This window comes from Carassius gibelio, chromosome B6 (assembly GCF_023724105.1).
Source record: "Carassius gibelio isolate Cgi1373 ecotype wild population from Czech Republic chromosome B6, carGib1.2-hapl.c, whole genome shotgun sequence".
Taxonomy (NCBI): Eukaryota; Metazoa; Chordata; class Actinopteri; order Cypriniformes; family Cyprinidae; genus Carassius; species Carassius gibelio.
In genome coordinates this window covers 1,494,205-1,515,305 of record NC_068401.1, presented here as the reverse complement: position 1 = coordinate 1,515,305, position 21,101 = coordinate 1,494,205, and the positions used below count along the sequence as shown (strand labels likewise).

The following is a 21,101-nucleotide window of genomic DNA, read 5'->3' as shown; positions in this document are numbered from 1 at the left end:
TGTCACCCCTGCTGCCACCCCCTTGGCACCAACTAATGAAAGGTTATGGCCAATTTGAAAATTTAAGAGCGCGAATCTTTCGTGATTCGTGAACTCCCGAACTTATTCAAATTATTTGCGATCCAGACTCAAATGATTCGCGAACCCGCTACAAACTCCCGAACTGATTCAAATGATTCGCGATCCCTCTCCGAACTACCGAACTGACTCAAATGATTCGCGAACCCGCTCCGAACTCTCGAACTGATTCAAATGATTCGCGAACCAGCTCCGACCTCCCAAACTGACTCAAATGATTCGCGATCCCGCTACGAACTCCCGAACTGATTCAAATGATTCGCGTTCCACAAACTGACTCAAATGATTCGCGAACCCGCTTTGAACTCCCGAACTGACTCAAATGATTCGCGATCCCTCTCCGAACTCCCGAACTGACTCAATTGATTCGCGAACCCGCTCCGAACTCTCGAATTGATTTAAATGATCCGTGAAGCCTCTCCGAACTCCCGAAATGATTCAAATGATTCGCGAAACAGCTCCGATCTCCCAAACTGACTCAAATGATTCGCGAACCGCTTTGAACTCCCGAACTGACTCAAATGATTCACGATCCCGCTACGAACTCCCGAACTGATTCAAATGATTCGCAATCCTCAAACTGACTCAAATGATTCTCGATCCCGCTCCGAACTCCCGAACTGACTAAAATGATTTGCGAACCCCAAACTCTAATAATTTACAAAGTATTAATATACTGTAATATTTTTTTGTTGTTGTTGTTATTGCTATAAAAACAGACGCCATCAATAGCCTTCAAAATGTCTTAAAATGCATTATATAAAAAAATAATGAGGCAATAATGATTGGTTAATAATAACACTGTTAAAATACATAATGTAGGCAAATACAAAATAACTATTTATGTACATGTTATTACAAATGGCATTTGATTGCTGCTGTTACACTTACAGGACGATCAAATCCTTGTTTAGGCTACTGACCAAACATTTCATTCAAATATTCACTTAATCTTTCATTTTTGGCCACCTTTTTGCTATAGATGACGCAGGCTTTATAATTTCCTCAACGAAAAACGTGCATATCACAACCCTTACAAAAATAAACCATGGTTTTATCATAGTAAAACTGCTTAGTTTCCTTTTGCATGATCTCTGAATGCTTGAGACTATAAATTAAATTAGAGTCATAATAAAGTTATAGCCACAGGTAAATGTCGAGAGATACAATTGTAATTTGTAAATAATACAATTTATTCATTTAGTTTTTTATTTGATTTAAGTTATTTTTTCACCTCTACAGTAGGTTTTTTTTCCATCATCATATTTGAGGAAGGGGGGCACAACAATAAATCCTGCTTATGGGAACCCTTAAGGTGTTGTTATACACGTCTCTGGGAATGTGTGCTCTACTACACACACACACACACACACACACACACACACACACACACTGAAGCACGCATGGTGTTTTCAGCTCTTCACTATATTAACACATGATGTATGCTACATGTGCACGTCAGCTTGCTATGAGAGGATTTCACCATTTCATTTGATAAAACTATCGTCATTCATTCGTATCGTATAAACAGACTGACAGAAACGGCAATGTCTTTATGACAACCTGTCAAAATAAAATTTTGGTGTAACTTTAAAGAAATTCAAACAGAAATATAGTACTATTGCACAGTAGATTATGCCATACTTCAAGTATTAGCATACTTGATATGCTATACTTCCTATTAGCTAATAATAAAAAACACAGAAACTCTGGTTACAACCCACAAAAATAAAACTTTGGTCTAACTCAAAGAAATTATGTAAGAAATTGCTTAGTAAAATATACTTTAAAAAAGATATACTAAAACATTATTTTAAAGGAATATCAAACAAGTTTTCATAGAAGTTTTAATTTAAGCTTGCCAAAACAATAACACCATATTTTTCAAAAACAATTTCTAAAAGTACATTTGTATTTGTGCCTATAATGTTTATTTATTTATTATTATTGTCAGCTAATAAAACCTATGCTTCAGGGACCATATTCATATAACATCTAAGGCTAAATGTAGCTCTTGACTGGTTGAGTTAGATGATGATTAACACTAAACTGTAGAAAATCAGTTGAGTCTCCCCAGCTGGAAATGTCATTGGCTGTTAAAATCTTGTGTTTCTTATAATAAATTGACATATTGATAACACTAAACCTTTTATAATGCTCTTAATTACATGTTGATGCATACTGTATGCATTAGTGAGTGTGTGGTGCTTATGGGGTATGGTCACTTATTCCTTATATGTTTGTAATGTTTGTTATAACTGTTTCAAATGCAAGACATTGATTGCATGAGATTAAGTTTGTAAATGATAGCCTGTGTCCTTTTCTAGTGTGCACATATATTTATCATCAATCTGTGATAACTGTGACTAAATTCAGTATATATATGTCTGCCATATGTTGCCACCCCTCAAAAATTCCTGCCCTCTTCTCGCCACCCCATCAATATTTTTCTAGATCCGCCCCTGACCCCATAGACATGTTATGCTAATTGAGTCGAATTAACAGCATTTATACCATCTCATGAATATGCTAATAATATAATTATATTAATCAAATCACCATGTTTTTACTGTCTGACGCCGCCTCTGAATCTTTACGCAAGTGTTCACTTTCTGTTTGCAGAAATTTCGACGAAACATGCTAACTTGACCGTTTAATTGCATTTAGTGGCGTAATTTCAATATAGTTTGATTTTGGCACTGTGATTGTCTTTATTTCTTACCCGAGAGACAATATTGTGGCGTTGTGTATGATTACAACATCATCACTCCAGCAAAGAGTCGAGTGATTTACAAACGCTGGCGAATCTGTGCGATTGAATCATTTGGGAGAATCGGTTCAAACGAACGGTTCGTTCACTTCAGTCAGTCCCCGCTGCCTGTGCAGACGATGGAGAGGCGGACCTGATCTCATGATCTTACCGACAAACATGCTGCTCGTTCAAACCCGCTTTCTCCGCGAAATCACCAGAAACACCGACTGATTGATATGTGAACAGAATCAGGTAACGCGGTTTATTCATATGTTTGTGTGTCCGGCTCGGCTCGGTCAACTGTCACATGGGCCGCGTACTAAAACCTAGCGAGCTGCCTACGTAGACAGCACTAAGGGCCATTATAGTTTCATATCCAAGTGTACTGCTTGCTTAGCCCGTACTTTGAGGCAAAGGAGACCTTAAAACATGTTAGCAGAATCCTTTCATCTATGTCTATGAATCGAAGTGCGCTATCTAGTAAGCGAGCCTAGTAGATTTGAGACACACCCACAGTCCCGCATTGCGGCCTGTTACAGTGAAGACAAAGCTTTTTAATACTAACTATTTGATTTAAAGGTTAATGACTTTGAAGAAATTATGATCGATGATTGACAGCTGTCGTTTGTTTTGAAGCCTCCGTGAGGCAGAAATCAAACAAACGTAGATGTCTAATTCGCGCCAAAGCTGGGAAAACGTCAAAAACTACTGCAAATATAAGAGTTTTGCTGGTTTATTTATACGCGGGGAAGGTAATCTTGTTTTTTTGATCGACTGTTTGAACGTTTAGCAATAAATGAGTGGTTCTGTCAGTGTTGGGAATCAGTCAGTGTTGTGTTAGCTTAGCTTAGCTTCCGAGCTGCTAACAGACTAGCGTTTCCCCCTTTGGGATAAAATGAGTAATTTAACGTTATAGTTTGCATAAATATATCTATAGGGCGTAAAATGAATATGTACGTTAAGTATGAATGTTAGCGTTTGTGTAGTATTTAAACTTAATTGACTCGTATCCGATCGGTTAGCACAGATGCTAATAAACACAGCGGCTACGGAAGTCGAATTGAAAACATCATCTGATTTTTTTTTTTTACTTGAGCCATGCTATTCTTCTCTGTGTGTGTGATCATTAAAGTGTATAGTGTTTGTGTGTACTTTTATATGTCTATATGCAAGTTCGTAGTTATTCCATATATACTTATAAATAATCAATAATAAAACACCGTCCTGCATGTTTTTCTCATCACTTCTGTAAGTGACAGAATGATGTCTGATAAGAGGAAGCTTGTTATGAAACAGGACGGTTACTTTTATAACTCAGTAATGGCATATATCATAATATAGCTTTATGTACTGTAATGTGTGTGTGTGTGTGTGTGTGTGTGTCTATGTCTATATATATATATGTGTGTGTGTGTGTGTGTGTAAATAAAATAAATCACACACACATACTTGTAAGTTGTACATTTATTTATTTGGTATAAGATTAATTAAAATACATAAAATCACAATTATTAAATATTTAAATATTTTATTTAAATTAAATATAAATAAAAAGTGTGTGTGCTTATTCAAATAAATTCCTAAAAATACAAAAATGTATATAATTGTGTATGTAGGGTTAAAGATAAGTAAATTATATATATATATATATATATATATATATATATATATATATATATATATATATATATATATATATATATATATACATATATATATATATATACATATATATATATATATATATATATATATAATCGTATGTTTTCATTAAATATGCTACATATAAGCAGATTAATCTCAAATAACGTGTCTACTCCAATGCGTCTTTTGTAAAAGTTTGTAATAAAATAGAATATGGGTGAAATAATGTTCCATCCTCATTCAATGTAACAGATACATTTATGTTCAATATAAACAACATACTGTATGTATACATATATGAGCACACTAAACCGTATTACATTTTAATTTCTGACAGTTTTGTCATATGAACTATTCTTACATTGAACGACATCTTTGTGGGTGTCTTCTTTGCTCAGAAAAATTAAAATTTTTTTGCTTAGAAAAATTAAATAAACAAGACACATTCTAATTGTTTGAAAACCCCTTATTATCTTTGACCTATATATGTGTGTGTGTGTGTGTGTGTGATCGTGATCTTTCTTTCAAAGATTATTTAAGATGATTTAGTTTACCGGCGGCGTTGTGTGTCCCATTCTTTAATCCCGTCTCTCCTCAGACCGCAGTCAGGTCCAGCAGAAGTCGTGGTCATGTACTCTGAGTGGAGGTCTTTACACCTGGTGGTCCAGCAGGATCAGGGTCACCTGAGCGTCTTACACACTTACCCTGCCAGCGTGGGGCGAGACGTGGCGAACGCCGTGGTGCGGCCGCTGGGAAACACCCTCGGAGGAGCGACGAACGAGTGCCTCCTCAAGACTGACAAGGAGGTAAGAAGTGTGTGTTTCATAGCATCTCTCACATGAGGAGAGTCTTCAGTTCAAAGCCGAGGCTGTGCAGGAATTCTGGGAGGATGTTTGAATTAATTCAGACTGTTAACTTGAGCTCAAGAGCAACATCCAGGGCGCAATTTCACGCAAAGTGTGTGATTTACCAACTTGTACTTGAATATAAAGACAAAATATAGACCCTTTTCTACACACTGCTGATAAACGAGGCCCCAGGTTTTTGGGTGGAACGTCTTTGGTTTCCTCTGTGCAGTTTGTCTTATATTTGACATGGTTCAACTTCACTTTCATCAGACCTCCCAAAGACAGGTTCACTTGAGAAACACTTTATAAATGTAAATTTACAATATGTGCATCTATTACTTCAGCTATTTTCAATGACTGTTTTATCTCTTTCATCTTTATTTCAGTGCTGTCAAATGATTAATCGCATCCTAAATAAGTTTTTATTTACATGATATGTTTGTGTACTGTGTTTTGTTTATTATGTATGTATAAATACACACACATTCATTATATGTTTTGTAATATTTACATATTTATTGATGTGTATTATTAGATTTTATATATAAACAACCTGTTGTTCTTAAATATACATGGATGTGTTTGTATTTATACTTACAGAATAAATATACACAGTACACATACATATATTATGTAAACAAAAACTTTATTTTGGATATGATTAATTGTTTGAAAGCACTACTTTATTTCTTAAATTTTTCTATCTATACACACACACACACACACACACACACACACGAACACATATATATATATATATATATATATATATATATATATATATATATATATATATATATATATATATATATATATATATATATATATATATATATATATTTAATTCTAATTTTGTTCTTCACATTTTATATGGAGAGATGTTTGCTAGATGTTTTCTTTTTTATCTTCAATCCCTCATAATTTATTTTCAGTGGATTATAATCCATACATGAATTAATGTTAACAGGACTTTTGCATTGTGTTTTAAAACATGAATTCCATAAAATTTGATATTTTTTTAAACATCTTTTTAAGTAAAGATAACCACTGATCTTTTTTATTTATGAAACCAAAACTGCTGTTCCAGAAACCCATTTCACTGACGGTGAATCAGCCTCTGGATTGGTCTACAAATAGTCTTTATGAGCTCTACTTGAAAATTAACCGTATAATGTTGCAGTTCCTAATGAAGTTAGATTTTAGGAAGTTAAAAAGCAGCAGTCGTTTATATTTGCATAATTTGGTTAGAACACGCTGTTTGAGTTACATCTTGATCTAAAATGAGTCGCATGCTGAGATGTTAAAAGTGCAAACCTTTAAGTCTGTTTTAAGCCTTTGTTGTGTGTGTGTGTGTGTGTGTGCGAGTGTGACCTCCATTGCATTGTGTGTGTGGTTCCTGTAGGCTTCTGTGTACTGTGATAAGAGGAGAGGAAATCCTGTCCATTCCCTCTTTGGCCTCTTAATGTTTTTTTTCCCTGACCTCTGATCCAGCTCATGGCAACTGATGCTGTTTGGAATATAATCACACAAAAATGCAGATGCATTGAATGTAGTTATAGAATATAGTGTATAATATAATGTAGAATATAGTTTCCTGCTGACAGAACCAGTGTGTTTCACTCAATCTCAAACCATCTAAAGCTGTGCTTGTCGTCCTCAGGTGAAGTGGACCATGGAGGTGCTGTGTTTCGGGCTGACGCTCCCGCTGGATGGAGACACGGTGAAGTTGTGTGTGGATGTCTACACTGACTGGATGATGGCCCTGGTGTCTCCACGAGACTCTATACCCCAGCCCATCATCAAAGAGCCCAACCTCTACATCCAGACCATCCTCAAACACATGCACAACCTTTTCCTCCCCAGGTGTGTTTGGTCGACGGTTTTAATTACCCATGATGCACTGTGCACCAAAACTTGATGAATGAACTGCATACTGCACACTGTGTACAGCACAGTACCTACAGTATTTATTTATTTATTTGGATAATAGTACGAGAAACATTGCACAGTATGCAACAATAATTTGCTTCATTGATGTTGTAACATCTATTTCAATGAGCGGTGTCCACTTAATATCTCATAAAATAAAAACTAATATTTCTTTTTTATGTTTTATGCAGTTTAATGTCAAAGTGCCTATTGCAGCTCAAACAATGATAGATAGATAGATAGATAGATAGATAGATAGATAGATAGATAGATAGATAGATAGATAGATAGATAATAACTTGTTAAAATGCTTGTTAAAGGATGCATTGAACATTTTCAGAATAAGAAAATTATAACTTTTTCCTTTGTACTGCTATATGATAAATGTATATAAAATCTCATATATATATATATATATATATATATATTATTATTTTTTTGTAATTTTTTTCCCCTGTAATTTAAACTTTTTTTTTTTTTTTTTTTTTTTACTATTTTATTTATAATGTGTTTCCTGTTTTGGGAGAATAGTGCAGAAATGTGTAATGAAATTACACGAATGCTTCTTTTCCAATTTCAAACAGCCTGTTTTTTTTATACAGTGTAAACACTATTAGTGTAATATTACACTCGTAATATACTAATACCTATTATATGAATTAGAAATCTCTGTAAAATGATTAAACGTAATGATTATCTTCGAATAAGGAGTATTTGTTTTGTTCTGATAAAATGGCTTTCGTAAAACATTAACAATGTTACTATTTTTTGCACATGTGATGATTGGGTTGGTTTTGTTCTGGTAAGTGTAGCACTTCCTGTTCGTGCGTTCTGATTTTAAATATTCTTGCTTCTTTGTTTCAGACCAGAACACTTCAGTCTGGTGCACTTTAAACTGTGTCAGCAAGTGCTGTCTGCGGTTCAGAAGCTGGCTCGAGACTCCAACAGCATGGCCAGGGAAACATGGGAAGTGCTGCTCCTCTTCCTGCTGCGCATCAATGACACGCTGCTGGCTCCGCCCACTGTAGGGGGTGCGTATGATGTTCCCTCTAAAACAGAGAAGTTCTGCATTTAACTACAACTTACATTGACTGACAAATAAGAGAAGGTGCACGCTTTGCATCTAAACTGCTTTTTGTGCGCAGTATTCAAATGAAACTCTTCTGATGTAATTGTGCTTCCTGTTTGAAGATAACGAGTGCAGAAAAGTGTCACATTTTTTGCTCTTTTTAAAATCCATTGACATGTATGCATGATCAGATGAATGTGACATGTTGAAAGGTTGCTTTTACTAATTTTACTCATTTCATATGCAAATATATCAATCAGTTATTCTTAGATGCAAACTTTTCACCTTTCAGTCATAATTCACTTTTTTGAGATCAGTGTAGGTCACCTTTGAGACGTGCTTAGATCCAATGCAACTTCGTTTTAAAAAATGTGTAATGTAATGTTTTTAGTTGTTTTATGTATTTGAGATCTGATATGTGCGAACGGTGAAGAGAGAGGGCAAATGTTGTATTTTAGGTCAGCATTGCTGTGTAATCTATCAATATTGAGTTAAATCACCTGCATAGGACTTCATCTTTAATAACATGGGATTTTGACCAATCTTATTCCGTCTTGATGTTTGTCAAATGTTGCAACAAGATGTTTAGAAATTATTTTATTTGTTGTTGTTTTTTGCGTAAAATAACAGTTTTGGACATATAAGGTAATACAGAATATTATAAGAAAGAAAAGATGATTTTCTTAATATTTAGATTTTTTTGGCTCCCTCAGATTCCAGATTTTCAAATAGTTGTATCTCAGACAAATATTGTCCGATCATAACAAACCATATATCAATGGAAAACATATTTATTCAGCTTTCAGATGATGCATAGATCTCTTTTTTTTTCTAGTCTAAAAGCTCTGTTTTCTGAGCAAAAGCTAAAGGAATGGCCGGGTCTTCCACTAGAGCTGCTGAATGTGTGACAGAGATGGCTGGTTGTGTGTCTCCTGTAGGGGGAATAGCAGAGAAGCTGGCCGAGAAGCTGATCAGCGTGCTGTTTGAGGTCTGGTTCCTGGCCTGCACACGCTGCTTCCCCACACCACCCTACTGGAAGACGGCCCGAGAGATGCTGGCCAACTGGAGACACCACCCTCCGGTGGTGGAGCAGTGGAGTAAAGTCATCGCTGCGCTCACGTCCAGGTGCATCATAGCTGCCGCTTTATTTCTGTGCTTTTATTTACCAGGACAATATCATTTCTGAAAAAGTAATGATCCGCTGATGCTCTGTCAGAGACAAATAAATGCAATATAAATAAATATGTAATATAGCATATATTTGTGTGTTTGTACATTAGAATGTGTCCTGTGTGTTATAAATGTTTTCACATTTTTTACAAGCACTAAAAATGTGATTCAGTGTAACAATCCTGTCAGGCATATTTCTAACAGGATTCATTGGATGGCATTGAAAGATGGCATTTAAAATGTTTATCCCATCATCTTTCAAACCACTAGGTTTGACCCATTTGTCAACGAGGCATTTTTAATCATGTCAAATATAATATAATTTAGTATGACCACTTATTCTTTAATTTATGTGTGCAGGTCAGAATAAGTATGTTGTTGAATTTTTCCTTAAACTATTTTTTTTTTACGATGAAACGACGATGAAACATTGTTTCACCTGTATTCTGGCATTTTATTTTCATAAAAGTTATTTGATACTTTTAATATGCTTTCTATGTATTATTATTATTTTTTTTTTTTTGATGGAGTCACTTGTCTGTGACGATAGCTTTTACTTCGGCTCTTTCAATATTAACGCACTTGTCTAGGTGGTAAACTTATTCATATGCTCATGGCAAAGTGGGAAAGACCCTTGTTTGTGACACACAATCATTCTGCTTTCAGAAATGCAGGTACATTAAAGGCAATGAGCTCCAAAAAAAAAATTATTAAATGTATAACCAATTGAGATTGCACTAAACGGACTCAAAATTCATTAAAAACACAGAAATTGTTTTCAAATAACCGCTTTTTTTTTTTTTTGTAGTTCCATTTGAAAAAAATATATACAGTACAGACCAAAAGTTTGGAAACATTACTATTTTTAATGTTTTTGAAAGAAGTTTCTTCTGCTCACCAAGCCTGCATTTATTTGATCAAAAATACAGAAAAAACAGTAATATTGTGAAATATTATTACAATTTAAAATAATAGTTTTCTATTTGAATATACTTTAAAAAATAATTTATTCCTGTGATGCAAAGCTGAATTTTCACATGTAACATCAGTCGATCACATGATCATTTAGAAATCATTCTAATATTCTGATTTATTATGAGTGTTGGAAACAGTTCTGCTGTCTGATATATTTGATCAATAAAAGGTTAAAAAGAACTGCATTTATTCAAAATAAAAATAAAAATTGTAATAATATATTTCTTTACTATCACTTTTTATCAATTTAACACATCCTTAATGAATAAAAGTATTGATTTTATTTAAAAAAAAGAAAGAAAAAAAATTATTAAAAAAATATTAAGCAGCAGAACTGTTTCCAACTTTGATAATGAATCATCATATTAGAATGATTTCTAAAGTATCATGTGATAATGATCCTAAAAATTCAGCTTTGCATCACAGGAATAAATGATCATTTAAAGTATAATACATTTAAAAACAATTATTTTAAGTTGTAATAATATTTCACAATATTACTGTTTTTTTCTGTATTTTTGATAAAATAAATGCAGGCTTGATGAGCAGAAGATAGTAATGTTTCCAAACTTTTGGTCTGTACTGTACTTTTGCATATTCTTAAAGGTACAGTTTACCCCCCAAAAAGAGAGAATAATTTTGAGTCGTTACAAACTCATGAACCTTTGGGTAATATTTGACCGTGGCATTGCTAGCTCCACGCCTCTTCTGTTTCAACAGGTTGATGTCGGTGCTTTTGCTTGTTTGACCTTCCTCTTATTTGATTTGTCTTCCACACAGGCTTCTGCGGTTCATGTACGGCCCGTCCTTCCCTGCGTTCAAAGTCCCGGAGGAAGACGCCAGCCTCATCCCAGCGGAGATGGACAACGACTGTGTGTCTCAGACGTGGTATCGATTTCTACACATGCTCAGGTCTTCATCTGCTCACCGTCTCAGTCCACTAGATCCATTCTGCTCGTGATAGCTTACCTAAGTAGTTAGTTCATCTCTCTCTCCTTCAGTAACCCCGTGGACCTGAGCAATCCCGTCATAGTGAGTTCCACCCCAAAGTTTCAGGAGCAGCTGCTCGGAGGAAACGGCGTTCCTCAGGAGGTGATTCAGCACCCCTGTCTCAAACAGCTTCCTCAGATCTTCTTCAGAGCGATGAGGGGCGTCAGCTGCCTCGTGGACGCTTTCCTCGGTGAGAACACGTTATGAGGCTCTCTTATCAAGTGCATTGGTTTATTGGATGCATCTGTGGTTGTATAACTGTGGTATAATATAAAGTAGCGTATAAATACTGTGGTAAATTCATTTGGTAATTGTTTGAAATTTTAACAGTCGATCATTGGAATTATTATCCAAATTAAACTTTTAAAAAAAGGAGGCTGGCATGAAAACACTAATAATCCCAGGAGTTGTTTTTGTGTTTGTGATGTGATTTGCTTTAAACATAATTATTCTATTTTCGCAGTTCATCTGAAATTATTTCATTTACAAATAGATCACTTGTGAATTTTATTTGTTACATAATATGCTACTAGTCAAAAGTTTGGAATAATTAACATAAATAAAAAAACAACACGACTGTTTTCAACAAAGTGATAATAATCAGAAATGTTTCTTGAGCAGTAAATCATCATATTATTCTGATTTCTGAAGATCATGTGACACTGAAGACTGGAGAAATGATGCTGAAAATACAGCGGAGCATCACAGAAATAAATTACTCTTTAACACAGATTCACACAGAAAAAAATTATTTTAAATAGTAAAAATATTTCACATTTTTTTACCTTTTTCTTATATCAAATAAATGCAAAAAAAATAATAAAGAATCCTCTAATTGTTACATCAAGCCAGTTTGTGTTCATAAAGTAGCTGCAAAACTAAGATTAAAAGACTTTTTCTAATTACTTTCTGATATGTTGGCCATTATTATTAAGCATTAGCATCATTTCGATGGAGAAAGGGTATGAAGTCAGTCTATAAACTATGTTGTGGCTGTTACTTCATTCTGGTGTTTAGAATCAGAATTATAATTTAAATAATAGGGATGCACGATAATATCGGCACAATATCGGTATCGGCCGATAAAAGCTTAAAATGACCATTATCGGTATCGGCCGATATGAATATTTCTGCCGATGAGCCAAACCGATATTCTCCAAGTGAAATAATTGACCTGTTTTTCAGATGTGAATGTCTGTCTACATTTGTAAAATAATAAATTTATGGTAGAATCAGCACAGAAGAGATACATGGATTTCTCTTCAGTAAAATTAAAGTTTAAATATATCAGTATATATTTGTATATATATCGATATCGGCATCGGCCAAAATTATTTTGAAAATATCGGCATATCGAATATCGGCCAAAATCCAATATCGTGCATCCCTATTAAATAATTTAATTAATTTGTTCATACAGACAGTGAGACATTTCTATCTGCTGTTGAATGCAGCAATTAGTTATTGTTTTTAAGTGAATATTTAGTCAAAATCTGTCCTGAGAATGAATATAGCGAGCAAAATGTGTGTGTTTAGTTAGTTATTATCCATCCGTATCCATTTCTAACATTTCTCCAGAGGTCTTGTTTTGTGTTTCCTCAGGGGTCACAGTGTCTAGGAGCAATATTCGAGCCAGACCTCCCTCTGTAGGTACACTAAACCTGTCCAAACCCAATCAGTTAGGGACTAACAGTGGGCTGAACCTGATTCTGGAGGAAAACTGGCTGATTAGGGACTGAAATAAAAATCATTTCCTAGTTGGAGTTTCTGAAATAATGTATGTTGTGATTCTTCCTTTTTGAGGTTGCTGTGTAATCCCGTGTTTTTCCCCCAGGTGTTTCTGTCTCTCGGACAATTTTCGAGACTGACTCCCATCTTTTGGTATTTGATAATGCGCCTCTGACTAATCAAGAGGGAGTTTGATGAGGATTGAAGATTTGGGAAGGTGTTTGGTTCATACAAAAGCACTTTTAGGTCTAAAATTCCTGTGTTGTGGAAATTAATCTTGTTAATTGCCTTGTTTTTGCTCTCGTACAAGAGTAAATCATTGGCCAGAATGAATGTGAACATACTTATTGGTTAACATCCAGTCAGTTTAGAAACCAAATCAAACTGGCATTTAAAAGACCTCATGAAATTAAAATGTGTAGCTTTGAGATGATTTAATTCTAGATTATGCCACAGATTAATTTAATTAATTAAAAATTAAATTAACAATGTAATTCTTTATAAAAATGTTTAATTTAATTTATTTATAATGTATATATATATATATATATATATATATATATATATATATATATATATATATATTTTTTTTTTTTTTTTTTTTTTTTTTTTTTTATTATCCTCATGTTTAAGTCTACGGCCAAAAGTGTCTCCTAAATGATTAAATGTAAAATGTAAAACCTGTTTCATAAAAAAAAAATGGAATAAAAAAAAAAAATATATATATATATATATATATATATATATATATATATATATATATATATATATATATATATATATATATATATATATATATGTCTGTATAATATAAGTGCTTAATTGCATCCGAGATAAGTTTTTGTTTATATAATATATGTGTGTGTACTGTGTATTTATATTATTTATATATGAATACACACACATACAGTATATATACTGAAAATACTGTATGTCCATACATATATTTATATTCATATAGTTGATATATCTAAATATTTTAAATGTGTTATCATAACATATTTTTCTTTAATATATACATGCATGTGTGTGTATTTACTAAATATTTACATAATAAATATACACAGTACACTCACAAATATTATGTAAACAAAAATGTTTATTTTGGATTAGACTGATTGCGATTAATCGTTTGAAAGCATCTATATACATAATTTTATTTAATTATTTAATTGGACAAAAAAAAAATATATATATATATTTATTTATTTTTTTTATTTTTTTTTTATTTGTCCATCTTTAAAGAAAATGACCTTTCCCCCTGCATAGTCAATATCATCTGTTAATTACAGATTTTCAGTGTGCACTTAATTATTGTTCAGCCATCTACAGTGCTGTAGGAAGCGGATGTCATTTATTTAATTTGAGTCATAATCAGTCAGTGTGATTTTTGAAAAACTAAAGGCTATTGCATATTTGAAAACAAGCGACTAGGCCTTTGTTGTCCTGCTCCAACTTTGTTTCTTTAATATGGGGTCGCTAATATCCCATCTGTAATATCCCATACATGATGAAATGGCTCTAAAATATCAGCTTTCCACTTACAGGCAACAATCAATAAACTCTCTTGGTTTAAATGTCTGTGGAGCTTTCTGTAGGGTTTCCTCTGCCAGCCAATCAGTATGTCCACTGGGGTTTTAGGCTAATAACCAAATGTGAATGCAGGGGTCTTTCATTGCATCTTTGAAGAGTTTTGAAATGCTGCGAATGGGTTTCCCTCGCGTTATTAGCCAAACTCAGTCATGAATTCAAAACGAATCTTAATTATTAAACAGTTGTTGGTTTACTGTTCTGTTGTCTTCTACTTTATCACCATTCAACTGTGCAGTGTCCTTGAGTGTTTTAATGGACACCTTAAATCAAATGCATTATTATTATTATTAACCAATTAATTAATTAAATGAGATGTTAACACCCAATTCGTTATAGTTACATAAGAAAGGGATTCAAACTAGGAAAATCTAGTTATATAACATTATCGTTCATTTTAGTTCATTTCTCAATCTGTAAGAATCTGTCAATCTGTCTTATAATGCGAGGGACATCTGTGTGTGCATTCAAGATTATTGTGTGGATTAAAGGAACAATTCACCCAATAATGAAAACCATTTACTCACCATTTTGACCCAATTAGTACTCGCCATGAAGCATCATGGATCTACATGTTCATTTTACAAAGTGCTCAGGGTTCAAGGGTTCAGAATATCTATTATACAGCCTTTATCAAGATTTGTGTTTTTGTTTAGTGATTGTGTTTCTCAGCGCTGAATTGTTTGGCCTTGCTGATGATGCTGAAATGGCAAAATCCAAGAAGCATCTGACATTTGATGGTCTTATGTCACAACATCTGAAAAGCCTCTTTCATTTAGCATTTTCTGATATTTTAGGGCTGAAATGGATCTGCTGAGATATTGTCCTGCGATTTAAATATAATTTAGACATGTTGGCCGGTGGTTTATGGCTGTATATGAGTCTAGTTGTGATCTCTGATGCGTCGTTGGTTTTAATTCTTTGGTTTTCTTGCTTCTCCATCTCTTTGTTTTGTCTCTCAGGTATTTCCCGCCCCCGGGCAGACAGTGCTCCGCCCACACCTGTCAATCGACTCAGTATGCCGCCGCCCTCAACGACCACCAACACTACACCCCCTCACAACCGCAGGCATCGCACCGCCGCTGTTGTCAAGACAGCCAGCAAAACTTCAACGGTACAACCATAAAAAACACACTAGAAACACTGCTGTCAATCAAATCTGCATTGTTAAATGATTGAGAAGTTGTAAAAAAAAAAAACTACTTATACGAACTGTTCCTTGGTTTAAGGAAAAAAACACTGCTGTACAATTAAGGTTGATAATTATAAAAAATAAAAATAAAAAAAAATTACCTTTCAGGGACCTATAACAGGGTCGTAGAAAAGGGGTGTGTCCAAATATTTCCAAAAGCCTATAAGTCCTAAGCACATGTGACATGATTCTAAACAAGCATGCAAAGTTTCACAGAGATCGGACAATAGGTGGCGCTGTAACAGTTAAAATGGATACAAAAACACTATATTTCTATGGTAAATGACCTCATATTGCAAAAAAAAAAAAAAAAAATTTGTTCAAGATCTTCGATATTCTCATTCTGAACAACTTTGCCTGTTGGACCACTGCTGTCGATCGAATGCTTTTTAAGTATTTGACATTATTTATTTGCGACCTCCTCCAATCCGAGCAAAGGTGGTGCAACAACAGTCATAAATGCAAAAAATCGTCATATTTCTATGCTAAATTACATGGATTTGCCAAAAATGCTTTTTTCAATCACTGATTTGGGTTGTTACAGGCTTGCTAAAAAAATACATAATGTCTTTTTTCATATGAGACCCTTGAGTCTCGAGTCTCTGGGGTATATTTGCAACAATAGACAACAATACATTGTTTGGGTCAAAATTATCAGTTTTTCTTTTATACCAAAAAAACATTGGGATATTAAGTGAAGATCATGTTCCATGAAGATATTTTGCACATTTCCTACCGTAAATATATCAAACTTTATTTTTGATTAGTAATATGCATTGCTAAGAACTTCAGTTGAACAATTTTAAAGATGATTTTCTCAATATTTAGATTTTTTTGCTCCCTCAGATTCCAGATTTTCAAGTAGTTGTATCTCAGACAAATATTGTCCTCCGAAAAAAACCAAACATCAATGGAGAGATAATTTATTCAGCTTAAATCGTTTAAAGAGCTTAAACCCTGATAATCGCTGCTTGCAGCTGTATTTTTGTTTTACATTAATTCACATTGTTCATTGTTGACTTCTAAAAGCCTGTGTACTTTACTCTCCACTCCATAGACTGGTCAAACCAAAGTGTCTCACCAGCCGTCATCCACATCCCCTCTCTCCAGCCCAAACCAGACGAGCTCCGAGCCACGTCCGCTTCCAGCTCCGACCCGTCCGAAGGTCAACAGCGTGCTCAATCTGTTCGGCCAGTGGCTGTTTGACGCTGCGCTGGTCCACTGTAAACTCCACTCCGGCCTGAGCAGAGACAGCAGCATGACCGGTAAGACCGTGATGCGTGTTATAATCAATATATAACAATATATATCAAGTATTCCTGAAGCTCAAACACAAACAACACGTCATGGGTTCAATTCCTAGAAATTAATATGTTAATGCAATAGAAGTCGTTTTGGATTTAAAGTGTCTCCCAAATGCATAAATGTTTATCAGATGAGAATTGCTTAAGTTCAGTGTTTTATACAAGTCAAAATTCACTTTCTGAAAATTGAAAAACACGCACTGTCTATTTATAAATTTGTCAGTGGATTTTGAAACTGGTGCAAGCACTTGAATTAAAGGGAAAGTTCACCCAAAAATATAAAATTAGCTTAAAATGTGTTCATCCTCAGTTCATCCGAGATTAGGATGAGTTTGTGTCTTCATCAGGTTTGGAGAAATGTAGCATTGCATCAGTGTCTCATCAATGCATGCTCTGCAGTGAATGGGTGCCGTGAGAATGAGAGTCCAAATAGCTGATAAATACATCTCAAGTAATCCACACCACTCCAGTCCGTCAAAAACCGAAGACCTTTTTAACTTCAAACCATAATCCATAATAACACTTCCTCCAGTGAAAATGTGTTCTGGTCTGAATCAGGAGAGAAATCTGCACAGATTAAACAGCGTTTAAAACTCTCTAAACAAATGTGTGGCTGGATTATAATGTGAGAGACCACAGGATATTATGGATATTATAGATTATGGGCTAATGTTTTAGCCAGAAGCAGTGGTTTGAAGTAATAGATGTGTAAATGATGGATTTGTTTCTTACAAACACGCAGCTTTTGGCTTCACTTGACGTTAACTAATGGACTGGTGTGGATTATTATGATGTTTTTTTTTTTTTTTTTTTGGACTCTCATTCTGACGGCACCCATTCACTCTGTGAGCAAGTGATGCAATGCTTTCAGCTAAAGTATTATTTTTTTTATTAATTTTTTTTATGAACAGTTAACGTATTTTCCGGACTATAAGTCACACTTTTTTTTCATAGTTTGGCTGGTCCTGTGACTTTTAGTCAGGTGCGACTTATTTATCAAAATTAATTTGACATGAACCGAGAGAAATGAACCAAGAGAAAACATTACTGTCTCCAGCCACGAGAGGGCGCTCTATTCTGCTCTGTGCTCCTGTAGTCTACACTGAAGACATAGAGCGCCCTCTGGCGGCTGGAGACGGTAATGGTTTCTCCTCATTCTAAATAAATGTGACTTACAGTCCAGGGCGACTTATATGTTTTTTTCCTCATCGTGACGTATTTTTGGACTGATGCGACTTAAACTCAGATGCGACTTATAGTCCGAAAAATACGGTACATGTATGTGAAGTAAAAGTATATTTATGATATGTTAACATTCAGCTTTCTAGCATTGAGAATGTGTGTCGTTAATCTAGTGTTATTCTTTATGCAGGAGTTATGTGAAGTCGTTAATAGCATTGTGCACATCTTTTCATTACTTGCATTGTTTTTGTTCAGTTAAAATTTTTGCATGATGGGAAACTGAAACGAATGGGTCTTTAAAAGCACAAAGCAGAACGAAACGTCTGAATAGTTTTCTCTACTACTGCTGTTCTTTGATTTGTTTCCATTTTATCTCTGTTGTCTTGAAGCAACATTTTTCCAAATTCTTCTTTCTTATAAATCTTGTAAGTAGGAGCACAAGCTTTACCAGTTGCAGTTCTTTGGTTCATTTCAGTTTGTTAGCTTTTGGTTTTCTTTGGTTGACACCGTCACTCATCCATTGTTGCAGTTCTTGTTTTCTTGGGGCAAGAGACTCGTGCATTAAATGCTTGAGTTTAAGGTCCGGGGAGCGTTTTAACTGCTTCCCAAATCTCATTGGCTCAACTTCAACAAATGTTCAGCATCCTGAGATTACTCGAGTGTTTGTTGCTCCTTGACTCAACTTACCCACCATCATTAAACCCAGTTCCTATCTCCTGAAGGACCTCTACTAACTGATCTTCTCCAAGAGTTTCCCCCCGGCGTTTATTTGACCGCTTTTGTTTTACGTTAGCGTTTGATTAATTTGCTCAGTTTTCATTGGTTCCTTTTATGTTTTTGTATGGACGTTTCTGCATGTCGTGGATGTCGGTGCAGTTCGTTTCAGCCTTATTGTCTTAATTTAGGATGCTGGACTTTATAAATTGGCCTTTAATCAACGTTTGTCTGAGATGAAATCCAACTGAGGTGCTCTGAAAACAGGGAGACTGACCAGGAGATGTCGAACAGCGCGATTATGCCACTGCAATGCAATTTGGCGTGATCTGAACAAGATCGTTTCCTCTAAATAGATACAAATGTGCTGCTGAAGCAAAAGAGCCATTAAATTAGCCCTCGCTTCCTACCGCAAACCAGATTATGCAGATGTCCTCTTGTCAAACACATTGTGGAAGGATAAATCTTCTCTAACCGGAATATTTATAGCTACAAATGATGAATAATAACGGTTAAACCTAGTGGCTCTTTCACTTTCATAGATTTCACCAGAATAATTAAGTTTTTAAAAATAGATTTAAGCAGCAGAACAACATTTCTGAAGATCATGTGACACTGAAGACTGTGCTGAAAATTCAGCAGCGCATCACAGAAATAAATTATATTTTAATAAATATTCACTTACTAAACAGTTATTTTAAATTATAATAATATTTCATATTTTTTACTCTATTTTGAATCATATAACTCTAATATTGGTGAGCGTAAGAGGCATAATAATAATAAAAAAAAAAAAAAATTATTCCAAATGTAAAAAATTAACATGCAATTTATTCAAATGTCCAACATTTTTATTTCTCTCAATGTCATATGCATTTAAAGTTGATTATTATTATTATTATTAAAATATTTTATGTAAGCTAATTAACTTAAAAATATTATTAAGAATGATTATTGTTACGTTTGTTACATTTGTAACATCTCATTGTCTTTAGCAGATTCCGAGTTTTTTCCTGCTCTGTCTGTCTGAAGATCTCTTTGTCGGTTTTCCCTGTCATGTTCTCCTGCAGTTCGCATGTAAATCCTCTCTGAGTGTTTGCTCTTGTCTCTCTCTGTCTCTCTCTCAGCCCTGGCGACTCAAGCTGGAGTTGAACTGAGACGTAAAGGCTCCCAGATGTCCACAGACACCATGGTGTCCAACCCCATGTTCGACGCCAATGAGTTTCCTGATAACTACGAGTCGGGTCGAGCCGAAGCGTGTGGGACGCTGTGCAGGATCTTCTGCAGTAAGAAGACGGGAGAAGACATACTTCCAGTGTACCTGTCCAGGTAATCACCAGCGGTTCCCTCCTCAATCACTACAAGCACCAAGACTGCATTTATTTGAAAGAAATGAATACTTTTATTCAGCAAGGACATCATAAATTGATCAGAAGTGACATTTAGAAAATATCCCAGTAACACTTTATATATTATGCTTCATAAAAGTAGTTCTACTGCATTAAATATGGCTTGTAATGCACTTTATAAAGCACTGCATGATCTCATGAAAAACCATTGTTATAATACATTAAGATAACTGGATATTCACCTTTAGAAACCTTCAAATATTATTATGCATTTTAACTTATAGTTATACATGTAAATATAATATGCAGAATTGAACAGTTATCAGTATAAAAATGCTGTTCTTTTGAACATTCTGATATTTAGCAGCAAAACGGTTTATTAGAGTGATTTCTGAAGACTGTGCTGGAAATTCAGCAGCGCATCTCGGAAATAAATTAAAGTTTAACAGATGATCGCATAGAAAATGGTTATTTTAAATTATAATAATATTTCACAATTTTTCATGTATTTTTAAATAAATAAATGCAACCTCGGGAAGCGTGCAAGTAAGTAAATAGCATTTGACCGCTAGTGTATCTGATGTTCT

General features: G+C 34.5%; 1 protein-coding gene across 2 annotated transcripts in view; it reads left to right on the top strand.

The window, feature by feature from the left end:
- The first annotated feature begins 2,917 nt into the window (after positions 1-2,917).
- ralgapb (Ral GTPase activating protein non-catalytic subunit beta) overlaps positions 2,918-21,101 on the top strand; it is a 34,837-nt gene continuing 16,653 nt past the window's right edge. For both annotated transcript variants that reach the window (XM_052559004.1, XM_052559003.1), the window contains exons 1-10: positions 2,918-3,082; positions 5,073-5,280; positions 6,983-7,185; positions 8,116-8,282; positions 9,259-9,445; positions 11,246-11,377; positions 11,467-11,645; positions 15,736-15,887; positions 17,023-17,230; positions 20,293-20,494. In XM_052559004.1, the coding sequence (XP_052414964.1) occupies positions 5,104-5,280; positions 6,983-7,185; positions 8,116-8,282; positions 9,259-9,445; positions 11,246-11,377; positions 11,467-11,645; positions 15,736-15,887; positions 17,023-17,230; positions 20,293-20,494 (1,607 nt within the window). In that variant the 5' untranslated portion in view covers positions 2,918-3,082; positions 5,073-5,103. The remainder of the gene's footprint in view (positions 3,083-5,072; positions 5,281-6,982; positions 7,186-8,115; positions 8,283-9,258; positions 9,446-11,245; positions 11,378-11,466; positions 11,646-15,735; positions 15,888-17,022; positions 17,231-20,292; positions 20,495-21,101) is intronic.